At 43.5% G+C, this 18643-nt stretch overlaps 1 protein-coding gene across 36 annotated transcripts in view; it reads right to left on the bottom strand.

Annotated features, from left to right (window-relative positions):
• The window catches only part of CLASP1 (cytoplasmic linker associated protein 1), a 307493-nt gene that overhangs the window by 32413 nt on the left and 256437 nt on the right, over positions 1–18643 (bottom strand). For 23 of the 36 annotated variants that reach the window (XM_053596856.1, XM_053596855.1, XM_053596859.1 and 20 more), the window contains 4 exons: positions 16678–16794; positions 11585–11735; positions 5245–5485; positions 2550–2740 (listed from right to left, as the gene is read on the bottom strand). In XM_053596856.1, coding sequence (XP_053452831.1) covers positions 2550–2740; positions 5245–5485; positions 11585–11735; positions 16678–16794 — 700 coding nt within the window. The remainder of the gene's footprint in view (positions 1–2549; positions 2741–5244; positions 5486–11584; positions 11736–16677; positions 16795–18643) is intronic. The other 13 variants (XM_053596870.1, XM_053596871.1, XM_053596892.1 and 10 more) reach the window with 1 other exon arrangement.

The following is an 18643-nucleotide window of genomic DNA, read 5'->3' as shown; positions in this document are numbered from 1 at the left end:
CTGGCTCTCTTGATGGTCAACTCCATGAGGGGAGGCACTGTGTCTTACAATGACATTCCCAGGACCCAGCACCTAAGAGGGATCTGACAAAGGCTTCTGTAATGAGCCTTGTGCTTGAGACCAAATGAGGATGACGCACCTACATTCATTACCAGTCTCCCGGGGATTTCCAGATTGCCTGACGCTTTGGTCTACAAATTATCCTTTTGTAAAATGTACTAAGGGACATGTACAAAGCACCTGAACATTTCATCAGCAAGGTATGTGGGACTGTGAACTCTCTAAGGACAGCTGGAGACCTGTCATTATTCCTAACCTTCTGTGTGATGAGATCACTGGATTTGTACAGCCTTGAGTTGTTTAAGGCCAGAGTCATGCGTCTGGAGGAAAGCCATTCCAAACAGACTCCTAATCTCAATAAAAGAGAATGGAATTTACACCAAACAGAGCCAAAAAGTACATCCTGATTCTCTGTCATTCATCTGTACAATTCACACACTAATACACCATTTACCTGCCCTCTACATGACATCATTTTATCTTCTGATAGAGCCCAACCAGGTATAACTGTTTGAGTAGCCAATACTTTGCTTTAAAAAAAGTAAAACAGGCCTTTTATTACCATTATTCTTCCTTTACTTATCCCTAAACCAAATCTGAAGCATCAGAAAATGACCTGAGTTACCATGCACACACCAGCCCTCCCCTCGCCTGGCCACCATGTGAGTCCCCTCTCATGTGGCCCAGAGCTTGGCCTGTTCCCTCATGGCAGTCACCCCAGTGCTGCCCATCTAACTCCTTGGCCACCCCCCCATACATGCTACTCTCGCGTTCCTGCTGAACTGCAGGGAGCTGAACAGGGAGATGGAATCTTCCTTCCAGAGTTTAATTCCAGCAATTCCAACATTTACTCCTATCTCCACAGTATGGACCAGCTCCACAGGCGGGGGAACGGGGATCTGACTAGATACTCTCTCCTTTAAGTGTTACCTACTATGTGCCACATGCAGATCACAGACCAGGCATGTCACATTCAAATATCCTGGTGTGGAGAGGGCTTTTATAATCTTAAAATTTGTAATATGAGAGTCACATTTCTGGAACCCATAATTTGACCAATTAAGAATATTAGAACTGTTAACCTATGTAGGGGTAAACCAGAACAGAATTTCTTGTAAGAAGGTCTTTTTTTTTTTTTTTGAGATAGCGCCTCAAGCTGTCACCCTGGGTACAGTACTGTGGCATCACAGCTCACAGCAACCTCCAACTCCTGGGCTTAAGCGATTCTCTTGCCTCAGCCTGCCAAGTAGCTGGGACTACAGGTGCCTGCCACAATGCCCGGCTATTTTTTGGCTGTAGTTGTCAAGGTTGTTTGGCAGGCCCTGGCTGGATTTGAACCTGCCAGCTCTGGTGTATGTGGGCTGGTGCCTTAGCTGCTTGAGCTACAGGCGCCAAGCCACTAAGAAGGTCTTTTAAAAAATAAACATTCCTGTATCGGCGCCCATAACACAGTGGTTACGGTGCCAGCCACGTACACTGAGGGTGGCAGGTTCGAACCCGGCCCCAGCCAGCTAAACAAATGCAACCAAAAAATAGCCAGGCATTGTTGCAGGTGCCTGTAGTCCCAGCTACTTGGGAGGCTGACGCAAGAGAATCACTTAAGCCTAAGAGTTGGAGGTTGCTGTGAGCTGTGACACCACAGCACTCCACTGAGGGCGATAACAGTGAGACTCTGTCTCAAAAAAAAAAAAAATAAATCAAACAAACATTTCTATTTTTTAATTACACACAAAACAAAGATGAAATGCACAAGGAACAAAGTGCATTCTGGGCGGCGCCCATAGCTCAGTGGGTAGGGCACCGGCCACAAACACTGAGGCTGATGGGTTTGAATCCAGCTCAGGTTAGTTAAAAACAACAATGACAACTGCAACAACAAAGAAAAGCAGCCAGGTGTTGTGGCAGGCACCTGTAGTCCCAGCTATTTGGGAGGCTGGGGCCAGAGAATCACTTAAGCCCAAGAGTTTGAGGTTGCTGTGAGCTGTGACATCACAGCACTCTCAAGGGCGACAGCTGAAAACTCTGTCTCCAAAAAAAAAAAAAAGTGCATCCTACAAGACCATGCTCTATGCTAATGAAGTTTTTAAGAAATTCTGCATTAAAGTAACTAGATACGGGAATAAGTTTCCCTCAGCTACTACAAATCCAGTTATACAAAAAACAGAACATGCACATAAGCCAAGATGAAGCCTGTCACTGATAAAAACATTCTTTTTTTTTTTTTTTTGGCCGGGGCTGGGTTTGAACCCACCACGTCCGGCATATGGGACCGGCGCCCTACTCCTTGAGCCATAGGCGCCGCCCGATAAAAACATTTTTAATAATAGGTACTCAGAAAGTATATAAAAAATGAACAAATAAATGTTCTGATGTAAAGAGTAAGCACAATCCAGAAAGGAAAGCTGAAGCCAGCCCTGATGAGAAAAGGTCATCACGTTGTGACCCCATTGCACGGGAAGGGGCAAGGTCAGGCCAAAGCAGCGCCTCACGTCTTTGTCTCCAAGGGTCTCTAGGAGCAGGAGCAGGATGGTCTTGAAGTGCTCCTCCCAGACCCCCAGGCTGTCCTCCCGTGTGATCTTAAGCAGCTCCAGCAGGGCGCCTTTCCTTTCCTCCACCCGCTCATTGTGGTTGGACAGCTCCTTCAGAAGGTCAGCCACCAGGTCGGAATGGTCGATGGGCACTGGAGACACACAAAGCAGATGTCACCTCATGAGGATGTGCCGGCGCAGGTGCCCTGTGAGCCCTGTCTCCCAGAGACTGCGCCCCCACCAGTGCCCTCCACCTTCTGCCCTGCTTTGCTGCTCTGCCTCAGTGGGCCTCTTCACGGAAACTAACTGTGAAAGCAGAGGGCTAAGAACAGCAGGCTAGCGCCCACTGTCTTTGCCTTTCCTGACCCTCTCTCCCCTTCTATTTCAAACAGAGGAGAAATGCCAGTACCTCTCAAGCCTCTCCTCCACTGTCTTCTCCCACACTCACTCCCATGGCCACAGTCCTGCATCACCAACCACTGTGCAGCCTCTTACCAGGATCAAATTCCACTCCCATATACACTCTTTCCTCAAGGCCTCCTCACTATCACATCAAATTAATGTCTATTTCCATCTCCAAAATCCAGAGCTGTATCAATCAAAGTCTTTGGACAATTCCTGGGCTATCTATTTAAAGACCAAAAAACCAGCCCCAGGCACTCAGCATAACTACTTCCAGGGCTAGAACCATGGTTCACATGGCAAAAAGGTGTATTAGTTTTCTCCCTCAACTCTAAGTGTTCAATTTTAAACAGAAAGGATGAAAAAACAAATCAGATAAGTCATCAGGAACTACTTAAATGTATATTTGCATACTTCTCTAGCATCTAAGATTAGGGAACAATCATGAAAAGAAATCTGAAATGGTAAAAGAACTCCTATCATTTTTCTTTTGCCATCCCCCATTTGCCTTTAAGCTTCTTAATACATGTCTGGAGAATAATAACCAACATTCTGAACCATATTCTACTCTAATCAAGATCAACAATGGATACAGGTTAAATGATGTGCCAATATCATAAGCAATGTAAAGTAAAAATGCACTTCTTCCAGAGAACTCGGAGTCATAAATACTATATACCATTAGCCTCCCATCCAGGAAACAGATGCCTGGGTATCAACTGAGCTGTTACCCACCAGCAATTAGCAACTAACAGTCAGGAGATTACACTTTCAATCCCCAGAGCCACTTCTGCTTTCAAACAGCAGGACTTCTCTCCTCCCTCAGCATCCCACCACCGTCTGATCCCTGCAGAGTGCAGCTTTCTCTCTTTTGCATCCGGTGGGTGCTGTGCCGTCTGCCTCTAGCACAGGTCTCCTTTCATACTTCGTGAGAGCACTGCAAGTCTGTTCTCCTGACAGGCCTTGAGCCAGGGACTGTGTCTTACTTACCTTTCTGTTCCTGGTAACCCAGGTAGATCATGATACCCAAGAGGTCCTTAGTGAATGTTAACTGTTTTGAATTTTATTTTTTTGAGATAGAGTCTCACTTTGTTGCCCTGGATAAGAGTGCCATGGCCTCATAGCTCACAGCAACCTCAAATTCTTGGGCTTAAGCAATTCTCTTGCCTCAGCCTCCTGAGTAGCTGGGACTATAGGTGCCTGCCACAACGCCTGGCTATTTTTTAGACACAGGGTCTTGCTCTGGCTCAAAATGGTCTTGAACCTGTGAGTTCAGGCAATCCATCCACTTCAGCCTCCCAGAGTGCTGGGATTATAGGCGTGAGTCACCCTGCCCAGTCTAACTGTTTAGAATTTTAATTTAGGGTTCTAATCTAATTCTTCATTTAAGCTTAGAAAACAAAACAAAATTTAAAATCAAACTTATACATATACATATATAAATCAAGTTGAAATCAACCCAAACATACATGTGAATAGGACAGTGAGGTAAATAAAAAAAGAAGTTCCAGATAAAAATGTATCATACCAGTACATACCTTCTCACTGGTTACTCACTAATGGACATGGGAGCCAGGAAAAACCAGACTAGCTCTGCTCCACATTACCTATTACCTACCTTAACCTTTCTGAACCTTAGCTTCTCAATCTGTAGAATGAGAACAATCCTCCCTATCTCAATTACACGATGTGCGCAGAGCACTCAGCTGGCATGTGCACAGAGTAATGCAGGCGGCCAGTGCACGGCAGCTCCCCTCCCTCCCAGCTGCAGTACAGAGTCCACACGGCTCAGGAAGGCCTGATGAAGCCTGCTGAGGGAGAAAGAGGGCAGCCCCTCGGCAGTGCTTCGGGGTCTCACACAACACCTGAGGACCTGGCAAGTACAAGCCAGAGGGTTTGCTGCCTTCCATGCTGGGAAGGCTCTCCTGTCCCCGCCTTGTTCACTCTTGCTCCCTTGGCCCTCCGGATCGCATTCTGCTCCTACAGCCGACCTTTCACTTGCTGCTGTGGCCGTGGCAGTTTTACTCTGTGGGACTGATTCCTGACTGCCTCCGTGACCACACTTCCAGAGGGCAGGGACTGCCTGTGTTTTTGTTCACCGTTCCAGCACACAGTAGGGAGCTTCTGAACCAAAGACTAACCAGAACACACCCAGCCTCTCATTTACATTTAATCAGTAGGCCCAGCGCTCCTCAGGCAGGAGGGGAAGCACAGGGAAGCGTGTCTGGCAACAGAGCAAAGAGAGACCAACCACCTCGAAGCTGCTCCATGTCGTCGTCGAACACCGCCTCTTTCAGGGCTGTCTTGTCGTAGGTGTTGATGGTGTCCAAGTAGGGATATGGGTTGTAGTCTCGTGCCCGTGGCCCAGGGAAGGCACGCGGAGGCTGGGTGTTGAGGAGGGAGGTCTTGTTGTCCAGCGCCGTCCTGCCCCCTTCCACTTCACTGCCGCCCCGGCCCTCGGTGGCGGGGGAGGCCGCACCCCCATCTCGGGACACCTGGAGCACAGCACACCATCAGCTCCCTTCTGGGACTTTTAATAGACTTTTTCTTTTAATACTCAGAAATAACAGGACCAGAGATTTTCTTTTCTTTCTTTCTTTTTTTTTTTGGAGACAGAGTATCAAGCTGTGGCCCTGGCTAGAGTGCTGTGGCCTCATAACTCACAGCAATCTCAAAGACAGCTCAAGTGATCCTCTTGTTTCAGTTTCTCTACTTTTAGTAGAGACAGGATCTCACTTGTTGCTCAGGCTGGTCTTGAACCTGTGAGCTCAAGCAATCCACCTGCCTCGGCCTCCCAGAGTGCTAGGATTACAGGTGTGAGCCACCACACCCAGCCAGGACCAGAGATTTTCATTTGAAATCTGACCACTGACAAAGGGACAGTTACTAGTATTTATTTTCTTGAGACAGTCTTACTCTGTCGCCCTTGGTAGAGTGCTATGGCGTCACAGCTCACAGCAAACTCCAACTCTTGGGTTTAAGCAATTCTCTGGTCTCAACCTCCTAAATAGCTGGGCCTACAGGCGCCTGGCTATTTTTTTTGTTGTTGTTGCAGTTGTTTAGCTGGCCCGAGCCCGGTTCAAACTTGCCACCCTTGATGTATGTGGCTGGTGCCATAACCACTGTGCTACAGGCGCCGAGCCAGTTACTAGTATCTCAATGTGTAAAGACCAAATTCATCAACTACCATGAGAGGAACAAAACATGCCTCCATCTACTCATCCATTTACACTTCAAATCTGCTTTACTCTGTGACTTGCTAATTGATTTTACTCAAATGTTTTCTGAGGGACGGATTTCATTAAATTCTGAAGAGTCCCTTGAGAAAGGAAGGCTAACCACCTCACCGGCTTTCATCATCAATAGGCAGGGCCTTCTCCCTGAGGCCCTTACCAACCCCACCACGGGCAGAAGCCCCCACAACTGCCACCAGAAAGTCTGAGGCACCAGAAAACCATGCCCAGATGGATTTCTCATTCTGTGTATTGAGCTAGACAATGCTCAACTGTGATGCAGGACTCACCACCTCCTAGGCAGATCTTTCTTGCTTGGATGTTTCTGACTGAGTTGTTCTTTATGCTAGGTCAAAGAACAGGTCTGCGGAATTTTCTGAGTTTTGTTTTGTATATTCTGAGTGTTGTCTTCAATAAACTAAACCCCTTGTCCTCTGGTCCCTGTGCTATGGTTTGGACCCCCTCTGCTCTCAGGATCCTCTCCCTCTAAGGCACTCTGGCCAGTCTAGCTCCCTTTGTGTTTGCAGTGTGGTGCTGTGACCAGGCAGGTGTGAGCTGGCTGCTGGCAATGCAGCAAGATTGTGGTTTTCCTCATCCCAGACATCTGACTGCACAACAAGAGTGGAAACTAGAAACTGTCTTGGACTGATTCCTATTGCAACAATTTTCACTTGGACTGCTGAAAAGATACATCTCTCTCACTTAGGGCTTACCCATTTGCGTTTTGTTTAAGTTGTAGAAAAATAGATGTAACATATCATTGTAACCATTTGTAAGTATATAATTCAGTGACTTTAAATACATTCACCAGGTTGTGTACCCATCACCACTATGTATACCCAAAACTTTCTCATAATCCCCAACAAAAACCGTACCCATTAAAAAAATCATTCTCTTGCCCTCCCCCTCCACGGGTCCATGGTAGCCTCTATTTTACTCTATGGTGTTGTCTATACTTGGTGCCAGACCACCTCAAGTCACTGGAACCATAAACATCTGCCCTTTTGTGATGGTTTATTTCATTTGCCATAAGATATCCTGGTTTATCCATGTTGTAGCAGGTATCAGATTTCATCCCTTTTAAAAGTTAAATGATATTCCATTGTATGCATATGGCACATTTTGCTTATCTATTCACCTGCTGATGAACATCTGGGTTGCTTCCACCTCTTTGGCTATTGTGAATAAATAAAGCACACTTGTGCACAAATATCTATTTGAGTCCCTGCTTTAAATTATTTTGGATACATATCGAGTGGAAGTACTGAGAGGTATTTGGTTTTTAACACCCACAAACAAAATTGTATATTAATTAGGATGCAAAAAGAATATTTACATATTACTATATTTACATATCATATTATGTGCATAGACATGAACAAATTAAGACAAAAAAATGTACAAATCAAATCTTAGTGGATTTTCTCTGGTTGGGAAAAAAATTCATGGATGATTTTAATTGTTTTCTCTTTATAACTCTACTAAAAAATATATTACTACCTTAAGAAATAATCATTTAGGCTCAGCGCCAGCCACATACACCTGAGCTGGAGGGTTCAAATCCAGCCTGGGCCCGCCAAACAATGACGGCTGCAATCAAAAAATAGCCAGGCATTGTGGCGGGCCCCTGTAGTCTCAGCTGCTTTGGAGGCTGAAGCAGGAGAATTGCTTGCGCCCAGGAGTTTGAGGTTGCTGTGAGCTGTGATACCACAGCACTACATCCAGGGTGACAGCTTGAGGCTCTGTCTCAAAAAGTCCAAGACAAGAAATAATCATTTATAAGCTTGGGTGCGGTGGCTCACGCTTGTAATCCTAGCACTCTGGGAGGCCGAGGCAGGTGAATTGCCTGAGCTCGTGAGTTCAAGACCAGCCTGAGCCAAAGCGAGACCCTGTCTCTAAAAAAATAACCAGGCATTGTGGCGGGCACCTGTGATCCCAGCTACTTGGGAGGCTGATGCAGGAGAATTGGTTAAGCCAGGAGTTTGAGGTTGCGGTGAGCTATGATGCCATGGTACTCTACCAGAGGCGACAAAGTGAGACCAAAAAAAAAAAAAAAAAAATCATTAATAAAATGAGAAAGTATTTTTAAAACTTCAGACATTTAAAACATAAGGCTAAATCTGCTTTAACAACAAGAACAAAATCTTTAAATCTTTCGACTTGTATATTACCCTAATCTTTGTCTAACTGCAGATTTAATTTTCTTTTCTTTCTTTCTTTTTTTTTTTTTGAGACAGAGCCTCAAGCTGTCACCCTGGGTACAGTGCCGTGGCATCACAGCTCACGGCAACCTCCAACTCCTGGGCTTAAGCGATTCTCTTGCCTCAGCCTCCCAAGTAGCTGGGACTACAGGCGCCTGCCAAAATGCCCAGCCATTTTTTGGATGTAGTTGTCGTCGTTGTTTGGCAGGCCCTGGCTGGATTCAAACGCACCAGCTCTGGTGTACGTGGCTGGTGCCCTAGCTGCCTGAGCCACACACACTGCACTGAGCCACCCTGCAAATTGTATATAGTGGGAATCCCAGTGTACATATTAGTTTGTTTTACCTTCCTCACAGCTTAAGTATTTCCCATGTGAATAAAATTTTTTGTAACCACCACGTTTAATCACACCATTATTTCTACCTGTGTTTTCATAAGATTTATTCAATTATTCCCCTTCCACTGTTTTTTTTTTGATAGTGTAGATAATGCTGAAAACTACTTTGTGTCACTATTTTTTTTTTATTTTTGTTGAATTCTTTCTTTAGTATATGTTACTAAAAGTTAGATTAATGGATAAAGCATATGAAAATCAGCTTTTGCTAAATATAATTTTACTGAGTTCCAAAACAATTGTTACTAATTCCCTGTGCTACCGATATTTTCTACTTCCTTATAACCTTCTAGCATTAAATGTTTTGCTGTTCATTTTCTGAGATAGGGTCTTGCTCTATCACCCAAGCAGGAGTACAATGGCATCATCATAGCTCATTGCTATAATGGATTCAAATGATCTTTTTGCCTCGGCCTCCTGAGTAGCTGGGACTATCAATGGGTACTACCATGCCTGCCTGATTTTTTTTTTTGTAGAGATGGGATCGAAAAAAACCCAAAAGACAGTCTTAACTCTATTGCCCCACACTAGAATGCTATGGCATCAGCTCAGCTTACAGCAACCTCAAACTCCTGGGTTTAAGCAATCCTCCTGCCTCAGTCACTTGCCTCAACACCCAGTTGATTTTTTCCTATTTAGTAGAGACGGGGTGTCTCACTCTTGCTCAGGCTGGTCTTAAACTCCTACACTCAAGAGATCTTCCCACCTCAGCCTCCCAGAGTGCTAGGACTACAGGCATAAGCCAACATACCTAGCCCAGGCTTACCATTTTTATCACATCATAGGAACAAAACCATGCTTGGGATAAACAAAAGCAACCAGAGAAAAAAAGCATTTGACATTCCTCACAAAGATAACTATTATTCTATGGCCATTCCCAAGAAGATAAAATACTACTAATCTATGGCTATTATCAAAAAGATAAAAATAACAAATGCTGGTGAAGATATATGGACAATAGGGAACTCTTACACGCTGTTAGTGGAAAAGTAAATAAGTACAGCTGCTATGTAAAACAGTATGGGGGTTTCTCAAAAAACTAAAAATGTAATTAGCATATGATCCAGCAATCTCACTACTGGAAATCCAAAGGAAAGGAAATCAGCGTATCAAAGAGATACCTACACCCTGACGTTTACTGCAGCACTGTTCACAACATGGAATCAACCTAAATGTCTTTCAAAAGATGAGGAGATAAAGAAAATGTGGTATGCACATATAATGGAATAGTATTCAGCCACAAAAAGAATGAAATTCCGCCATTCATGGCAACATGGAGGTAACTTGAGGACAAGTTAAGTAAAATAAGTGAGGTGGCTTATACCAGCTACTTGGGAGGCTGAGGCAAGAGAGTTGAGCCGAAGGGTTGGAGGCTGCTGTGAGCTGTGATGTCACAGCACTCTACAGAGGGCAACAAAGTGAGACTGTCTCTAAGAAATAAGTTAGGCACAGAAAGATAAATAGTGCATATTTTCACTTATATGTGGGAGCTAAAAAAAATAAAGCTCACAACAGAGTAGAACTGTGGTTATTAGAGACTGGGAAGTGGAAGGGGAGGGGAAGATTTGGGAGAGGCTGGTTAATGGGTACAAAATTATACACAGGATGCACCAAAAATGTATACACATTTTAAGAAATAAAAAACTATATTAAAATTGTAACACTCAGTATATACCAATCACAAAAGATGAATACAAGTCACATTGAGGACCTCTTGTAAATTGCAGAAGTCTAACATGACTTGAGTTTTACTAATGTAATAATGCTCTCCTTTATTAAAATATATATACAATTTTTGGACACCTCTGTATAACAGATAGGAGGGATAAGTTCTAGTGCTCTGTAGCACTGTAGGGTAAATATAGGTAACAATAATTTATTGTGTATTTCCAAAAAACTGGAAGACAGGATTCTGAAATGTCCCCAATGCAAAAAAGTGATAATGCTTGAGGTGATAGATATGCTAATTACCCAGTATTGCATACACATTGTATATATGTACTGAAATATCACTTTGTACTCCATAAATATGTACAATTATTTATGTGTCAACTAAAAAATGAAAGGGAAAAAACCTTATAGGATAAAAACAATACTAAAGTTCAGTAACTAAGGTGGTCAGTACTCAGAGGACTCAGCAACTGTCATTTATTTTATTTTATCTTATTTTATTTTACTTTTTGAGACAGAGTCTCACTTTGTTGCCCTTGGTAGAGTGCCATGATGTCATACCTTACAGAACCTCAAACCCCTGGGCTAAAGCGATTCTCTTGCCTCAGCCTCCCAAGTAGCTGGGACTATAGGTGTCCGCCACAATGTCTTATTTTTAGAGACGAGGTCTCTCTCTGGTTTAGGCTGGTCTGGAACCTGTGAGCTCAGACAATCCACCCACCTTGGCCTCCCAAGTGCTGGGATTACAGGTGTGAGCCACCGCACCTGGCCCTATTTTTTATTTTTTAATTATTTATTTTCTTGAGACAGAGTCTCACTTTGTCACCCTCAGAAGAGTGTTGTGGAGTAATAGCTCACAGCAAACTTAAACTCTTGGACTCTTGCCTCATCCTCCTGAGTACCTGGGACTACATGCGCACTCCACAATGCCTGGCTATTTTTAGAGAAGGGGTCTTGCTCTTGTTCAGGTTAGTTTCAAACCCGTGAGCTCAGGCAATCCACCCACCTCTGCCTCCCAGTGTGCCAGGATTACAGGCCGGCCAGTAACTGTCATTTAACTGATGTATTGTTCTCTTTTAGCCTGGGGATACTTACAATATCACAGTCCTTTTTGCCATCTCGTTTAATTGGCTCATTCAGATCCTCTTGACTTTGAAAACTAAACTTTTCAATGGCTTCTGTAACTCCACGCAGAGAACTATAGATTTCTTCAGAGTTCAGATTCTCTGTATCATAGTCCAGCATGCTAAAGATCAAAAATATTTCTTTAATTGAGGTATATGCATAAAATTGAGATATGGGCACAAGTTACTTCCAGTAATTGACAGAGTAAGATATAATAAAAGTTGTGGTTTTTTTTAAAGTGATTTGGAATGAAAAGGAGACACATCTTTTGTTAAAGCACCACCATGGGACAATTATACATCTTCCTTATCACATCTAGTCCCAAACACATTACATCAGCACTCAATAAGAACCCAGGAAACAACAACCACCACAAGAATGCAAGAACTCAAAGAGTGACACTTGGTGACTGGATGCACGAGGTAATGGAAGTGGAAAAATAACTTTCTTATCTTGAAGATGGAAAAAAGTAGTTTGGTTGTTACTGGTCTCAAATGTACAAACTTAAGACACAGGAATGGGCATTTGGAAATAAAGCTAGTATACTGTAAACAATTTCACAGGAGCACAGCAAATAAGCTCACAAGACTGGGTTATGCTTTCCAGTATCCAATCCAGAAAATAAAAGTCCATTAAAAAAAAAAAAAAAAAAAAAACCCTAAATAACCCTGCAACTCAAAGTCAGATACCCCACCTGAAGATTAACCCGCATGTCAGCTAACCCAGGAGTTTGCTGTGAATATCAGACTCTTCTAGATGTTTCCATAGGAGTTTTATAGTAAAAGCAGATTTTATAAAAGGTCACATTTCTGGATGGACATCTAAAAATTCTTCTAAAAGCAAGAAATACTTGTCCTTCATGGAAAAGTGATGTAAATTGCTATCTCTTATTTGTGTGTGTTTTTTTTTCGAGACAGAGTCTCACTATGTCACCCTTGGTAGAGTGCCGCAGCATCACAGCTCACGGCAACCTCAAACTCTTAGGCATAAGCAATTCTCCTTCTCAGCCTCCCAAGTAGCTGGGACTACAGGCACCTGCCACAACACCTGGCTATTTTTTTTTTGTTGTTGTTGTTGCAGTTATCATTGTTATTTAGCTGGCCCGGGCTGGATTCGAACCCGCCAGTCTCGGTGTTATGTGGCTGAGCACCTACCCACTGAGCTATGAGCCCTGCCTGCTATCTCTTTAGACACGGATCATAGCAAAACATGAAATGAAGCAAAAAAGCTAAAAAGTCTTTTGGTGTAATATAGTTTGTCAACAGGTGTCCTGTAGATGCCTGAAAAGTGTACAGAAATAGGGAAGATCCTAAAAACAAAAACCGTCAGTGTGCCCTCACTGTGACTATCAAAGAAAAGCACAGGATGAATATACCAGCAAGAAAGCAAAATATGAAGCAACAGTCAACCAAGGGCACGGAAAAATTGTTTTACTTTAAATGTCACCTGTTTTTAAGAACATATTCAAGAAAAGATGAGATGAGTTAGTCTAACATAACTTGAAGAAATCCTGAGCTCTACTGAGGATTGTTAAGGACACTTAAAGACTCCTCGGCTATGTGTAAGTTAAGCTCGCAACTTCATTCAGGACTAAAGAACAGCGCTCTTTCTGTTCTTCAAAGACTAGTAAGTGCAGAAACTGGGTACCCAGTGGCTGGAACGCTTCCTAACGCCAGAGCAACCAACTCTGTTACACTCCCACAAAAATCAAGTTTCCTGCAGCATAAAAACAATTAACATTTACTAAGCACCTCCCCCATCATGAGAAAAGTTTCGGCAAATGAGCAAGACAAGATTTGGGGGTTCACACTTGGAGTAGCCAGATCTGTGCTGGCTTAAGGTTGCAAGGATCCAAGTGTTTTCTACAGCTGGCACGTTCTGCCAGAGCATGAGATCTAAACTCACTCCTAGAGATAGAAGCTATTTGCCTAAAACTACAAAACTGGCCCAGATAAAACTCATCTTTCCTGATGAATGGAGGAAAATACACACCCCAACTGTATTTGGAGAGTTCACAAAAATACATGCCAACTCAAAGACTGGCTCTGGCACCAAAGGAAAAGAAATGTTAACCTGGAGCACATTTGTAGTTGAAATTCCACGTGTATACTTGATAGGGGGCGAAAAAAAAACGTGAACAGAATTCCAAATCTCAACCCCTTCTAAGTCCACAACAAGGCTGTCTATGAGGCAATACCCTTTGCATGAGAAGAAGGCAGAACTGAGGCACCAGAGGCTCTCCGTCCCCTTTTCTTAGAACACCAAATACTAGCTTACGTATGAAGAAAGGTATTTATACATCTGGCCAGTACACTTTTTTTTTATATATAAAGACTGAATATTATGACTCAAACAAAATATATATATACAAAATGTAAAAAAAAATTAATGCCTTAAAATAATTTTAATCACAACAACAAAAATAATATAGCATAGCCCATGCAAAAGGAAAAAACAATTAAAAACTAAAAGAATGATGGGATGAACCAGAGGAAATCTGGAGGAATGCTCAAGTTGTTTAAGGGATGTCACAATATTATTCTCCACACGTCGCTTCAGATAATGTTAGCTTTCAGATAATTCATCTCATTATTCTTAACCCAAACTTCCTCAGAATATTACAGTTCATACAATTTTACCGTTATAATAGCCTCTTTTTCTTTTTTGAGACAGAGCCTCAAGCTGTCACCCTGGGTAGAGTGCTGTGGCATTACAGCTCACAGCAACCTTCAACTCCTGGGCTCAAGCGATTCTCCTGCCTCCGCCTCTCAAGTAGCTGGGACTACAGGCGCCTGCCACAACGCCCGGCTATGTTTTTGGTTGCAGCCACCATTGTTGTTTGGCGGTCCTGGGCTGGATTAGAACCCGCCAGCTGAGGTGTATGTGGCTGGCGCCTTAGCTGCTTGAGCCACAGGCGCTGAGCCAATAGCCTCTTTTTAAAATAGAAAATAAAGGATCCTGCCAGGTAACAGTCCTCTTTCTCACTTTGAATGAATAAACCAACTCAAAGTTCCAATTCGGGAGCACCACGTGCATGTCTAAGGGACTGCTGAGGCGACTCATGTTAAATGCACTAGCTTGAGGACTGAAGTATCTCCTTGGTATGAAGCTAAAACTGTGAGCTCCAGGTGAGACATACTGTCTCCTCTAAAAGGAAACAGACATTGCTTCTTTCTTTGCTATTTTTATGCTTTGGCTTGATATGTTTTTTTTTTTTTTTTGGATTTTGGCCGGGGCTAGGTTTGAACCCGCCACCTCTGGCATATGGGACCGGCGCCCTACTCCTTGAGCCACAGGCGCCGCCCTGGCTTGATACGTTTTTTAAAAAAATATCAATAAGTCTTCCCCCTTTGTAGGAAGAAAGGAACTTCCCATGAATGCCAGCATCAGGGAGCAGATACCGTGTCCTTACAAGCTGTTACACACAAGAAGCAGCAGCACAGCCTCGAAGCTGACTGAGAAGTTAGGTAAACCTCCATCTGCCACCTGCTACACTGTCTGTCTTGTTTTAGCCCCGAGATAACCCCAGGACATAAATCTTCTGTGCTAAAAGTCAGGACCTGGTCACTTGTAAACACGATTAGACCCCAGAAGGGTTTCCCTCGGGTTCTTTAGATTAGAAAGTTAGTCAACAGGCACTGACCTAGGGCAGGCCATGTCACCCAACACTGAAGCTGAATACACCCCTGGGCTTGCCCTCTAAAGGATCCTATCCTGGGTGGGGAGAAACATGGGTCTCCAAGAAAAGAAAATCTGGAGAGATGAAGTCTACCTTCGAAGGTTTTCTTCTGTGTCATTTTGTAGGGCAAAGATGCTAGGTATGGAGTAAAGATAATCATTCCTTGTTATGAAATCAATAGGATTCTGGCTTAGAGCAAGGAGACACAGATCTCCTCATGTAACTGACATATGCACAGTTGACCTTTAAAAAAATACGGTGACATGCTTTGTTAACATTTAAGACAGTAGTCATCTCTCTGTCTGCTTGCTCTAACCTCTGTATCTAGAAATACTTGTCACTGGGTTCTCTGCACACTTTAGAAGTTACTTTTAGAACTGTAAGAGCTTCAAAAGAAAGATGTTGGTAAAATACAGCAGTGTTTGCCTGTGCTATATTGCAGATGTACCAGTAGGAATGCAAATCTTCTGTGCAAAAGCTATCTATAAAACACTTCCAAGCAACAGATTGTCTCTTTTTTAATTCTTGTTGGATGAAAGAAGGTACAAATTCATCTTACAGAGCATAATGACAGTTGGACTGCCCTTTGCTCTAACAGGTTTCTAGGGAAAGGATGCTCTAGTATTTGGACCTTTATAAAAATCACCCCCAAGAGACCCTCAAATGAACATCTCTAGTACTATGTGGCCCCTTCTTCACACCACAGATTTAGTACCTGTCTTAATATCTCAGGGAAGCACACCCTTCTTCTAAATTTGCATCTTCAGTAGAGTCAACCAGTGTCCATAAGCTTCACTCAGCACCAACTAAAGGGACTTACTAGGTGACCAATAGCTCCCTTTCCTAGAGGAAGGTATCTGCAGTGACATGCAACGATGATCCCACCTCTTGGGGCTTCCTTTCTGTATCTGTGTGCTTGGACTACCACCACACGTTAGGAAAGAAATCAGCCACACAGTCAACCACAGTGCCTACCGGGAGCGCGTCTCTTTTGCTTCTTAGTGGAATGCTTTGTGCACTTGAGAAGCGTGCTAAGGAAACTGTCCCCACTACTGCTTGCCTTGACTTCACAGCATTTCCTGAGCTCCTTCTGGGGGCTGAGTACTGCAACAGGCCAAAACGCCCACAACAGTAGACTGTAAGTACCCTAGTCAGGTGACAAAGGGTCATTTGTTCCTGTGTGACACAGCAGGAACCATACTTGTGAGTCAGCAAAGATTATGCACCTGCTCACGCTTCTCACCAAGGCTCTCCTCCTGCTAGGCTAAACCAAGGCAGGGACCACAATGGAGGCAGCTGAGAGGCTTTCCAAAAGACCTGAGACGACCTTGGCAATGCAATAATATTGTGACACCTCAGACAGGTTTAACAGGTAGCGTGTTACCTGGGAGAGTAAGAGCGCCTGAGAGTCTTGTGGGAGGGAGCGGTGGGAATGGAGTTAGGCTGAGAAAAGGGAGGTGGGTGCTTCGATAACCCATCGGCACTCCAACCCCATAACCGACTGCAGTGATCAGAAGAGGAAAGTCAGAGAGAGAAACACAAAAGACAAAGGGTAGGGGAGGAGGAAGATACTCTGTTTTAAGTGTTTAAGTGTCTACTCTTTGACAAAGTTCTATGAAAATTAATCAGAGCAAAATTAACACTTCATCACACAAAGAAAAACACAAGTATTGTTTTATAATTTGGTTCCCAGTAAGACTGCTTTATTCTTTTCCCTCCCAACCATGAGGTACATTTACTATTTAAAATCTCGTAAGATTCCAAGTGCATCTTACATGTGAGATTGTGTACATGTGTAAGTATGTCTGTATTCACACAAGGATGTGTAACAAGCACTCACAAAAAAAAATGTGGATGTTCAGTCTCAGATAACTCATCAGTTATGTCAGAAAGAACCAAAGAAGTAATTATAGGTCAATTCAAATGTGACCTTGGGGTCTGCAGCAGGAAGACTCAGAGACCTTGCTGTTCTGACAAGAGCACTCTGGTGCAGGGATCCAATCGGAGGGAGTTCAGAGACCCCCCACAAGCAATTCCCTTCTGAAAGAATTGTAGCACCACCAGAAGGCTGGGGTGCTCAGTCTTACTCTGGTCAGCTCAGAGTCGGGGAGCCAAAACAATTGAATTCTTCTGTTCATATCACCTAATATGACAATTAAAATTCATCTGGGAACTCCAGCATTCACCTTTACAAATATCCCTGGGTGATGTGGGCTTGCAGAAGACCCAAAGGAAAGCTCTAATAAACTGTTGTAATTCAAAAGGATGGCAAGACAGAGTGGGAAAGTAGGGAGCTGGACTGGCTGTGATGTGGGTGAGGCCAAGGGCAGAGTCCACAGCAACAAAGAAAGGGCGCCTCTGGAGCAGCCTGGCCTACTGCGAGCATTCATTAGTATCCTCATGGTGGGAGCTCTGGAGAGCTCACCTGTCCCTGAACACTGGTATGGCCTTGTAAGGAAGCTAAGGTGTGGAGATAAGAGGTCACTGCCACGAGAAGCCTAAAGACTTCTCCGAGTTGCACACTGGGTTGGAGGTGAAGGCACAAGAGGAACACGGGTGACCCCTCAAGCTGGGCCTCTGCTGATGGGGGAAGTGAAGGAAGACACACCCACCTCCAAGTGCGCAACAGGGGATCCTGTTAACCCCCACTTTGGTCCTATGGATGCCCTTGATTCTCTGACAAGAGGAATATAAAATCTAACCTAAAATCCTCTGTGTCCTTCTGCTAGGGGACATAGAGGACATTTATGCAGTGCCCCCTTGAACTATGACATGTTTGCCAAGAATGTGTGGTGGACTGGAGCAAGGACACCATATACTTAAAAAGGAAAGAGACTTCAGATATTTTTGAAGCCTTCTGTAACTCTGTTTTTCATTTACCCATAAAAATCACACTGGGTAAAGTATAAATATGTGACTGATGGTGAAAAGACACTAGCTCATGAAACTCCTCTCCAAATACAGTGGTATTTGTGCATTAGTTGGTAATAAGCAGTGATTCTTCTCTCACACAGAAATGATTACAAAAGTTTAGCCTGTTATCTATGGCATCTCTAATATTAGTGGATTGATAAAAATAACTTCCTCATTTGTGGAAAAAACTATCAAATTAGATTTGTTTATAACATTAAACTAGTTCTTTATTATCAATATGAACCATCCAAGTGTAGCATTTTTTTGTTTGTTTGTTTGTTTTTGAGACAGAGTCTCACTTATTAACTCTCGGTAGAGTGCCGTAGTGTCACAGCTCACAGCAACTTCCAAATCCTCAGGTTTAGGCAATTCTCTTGCCTCAGCCTCCTGAGTAGCTGGGACTACAGGCACCCACCACAACACCCAGCCATTTTTTC

The sequence above is a fragment of the Nycticebus coucang genome, chromosome 7 (genome assembly GCF_027406575.1).
Source record: "Nycticebus coucang isolate mNycCou1 chromosome 7, mNycCou1.pri, whole genome shotgun sequence".
In the NCBI taxonomy this organism is placed as follows: Eukaryota; Metazoa; Chordata; class Mammalia; order Primates; family Lorisidae; genus Nycticebus; species Nycticebus coucang.
Note: the sequence above shows the minus strand (reverse complement) of the source record. Positions and strands in the feature narration are given on the sequence as shown.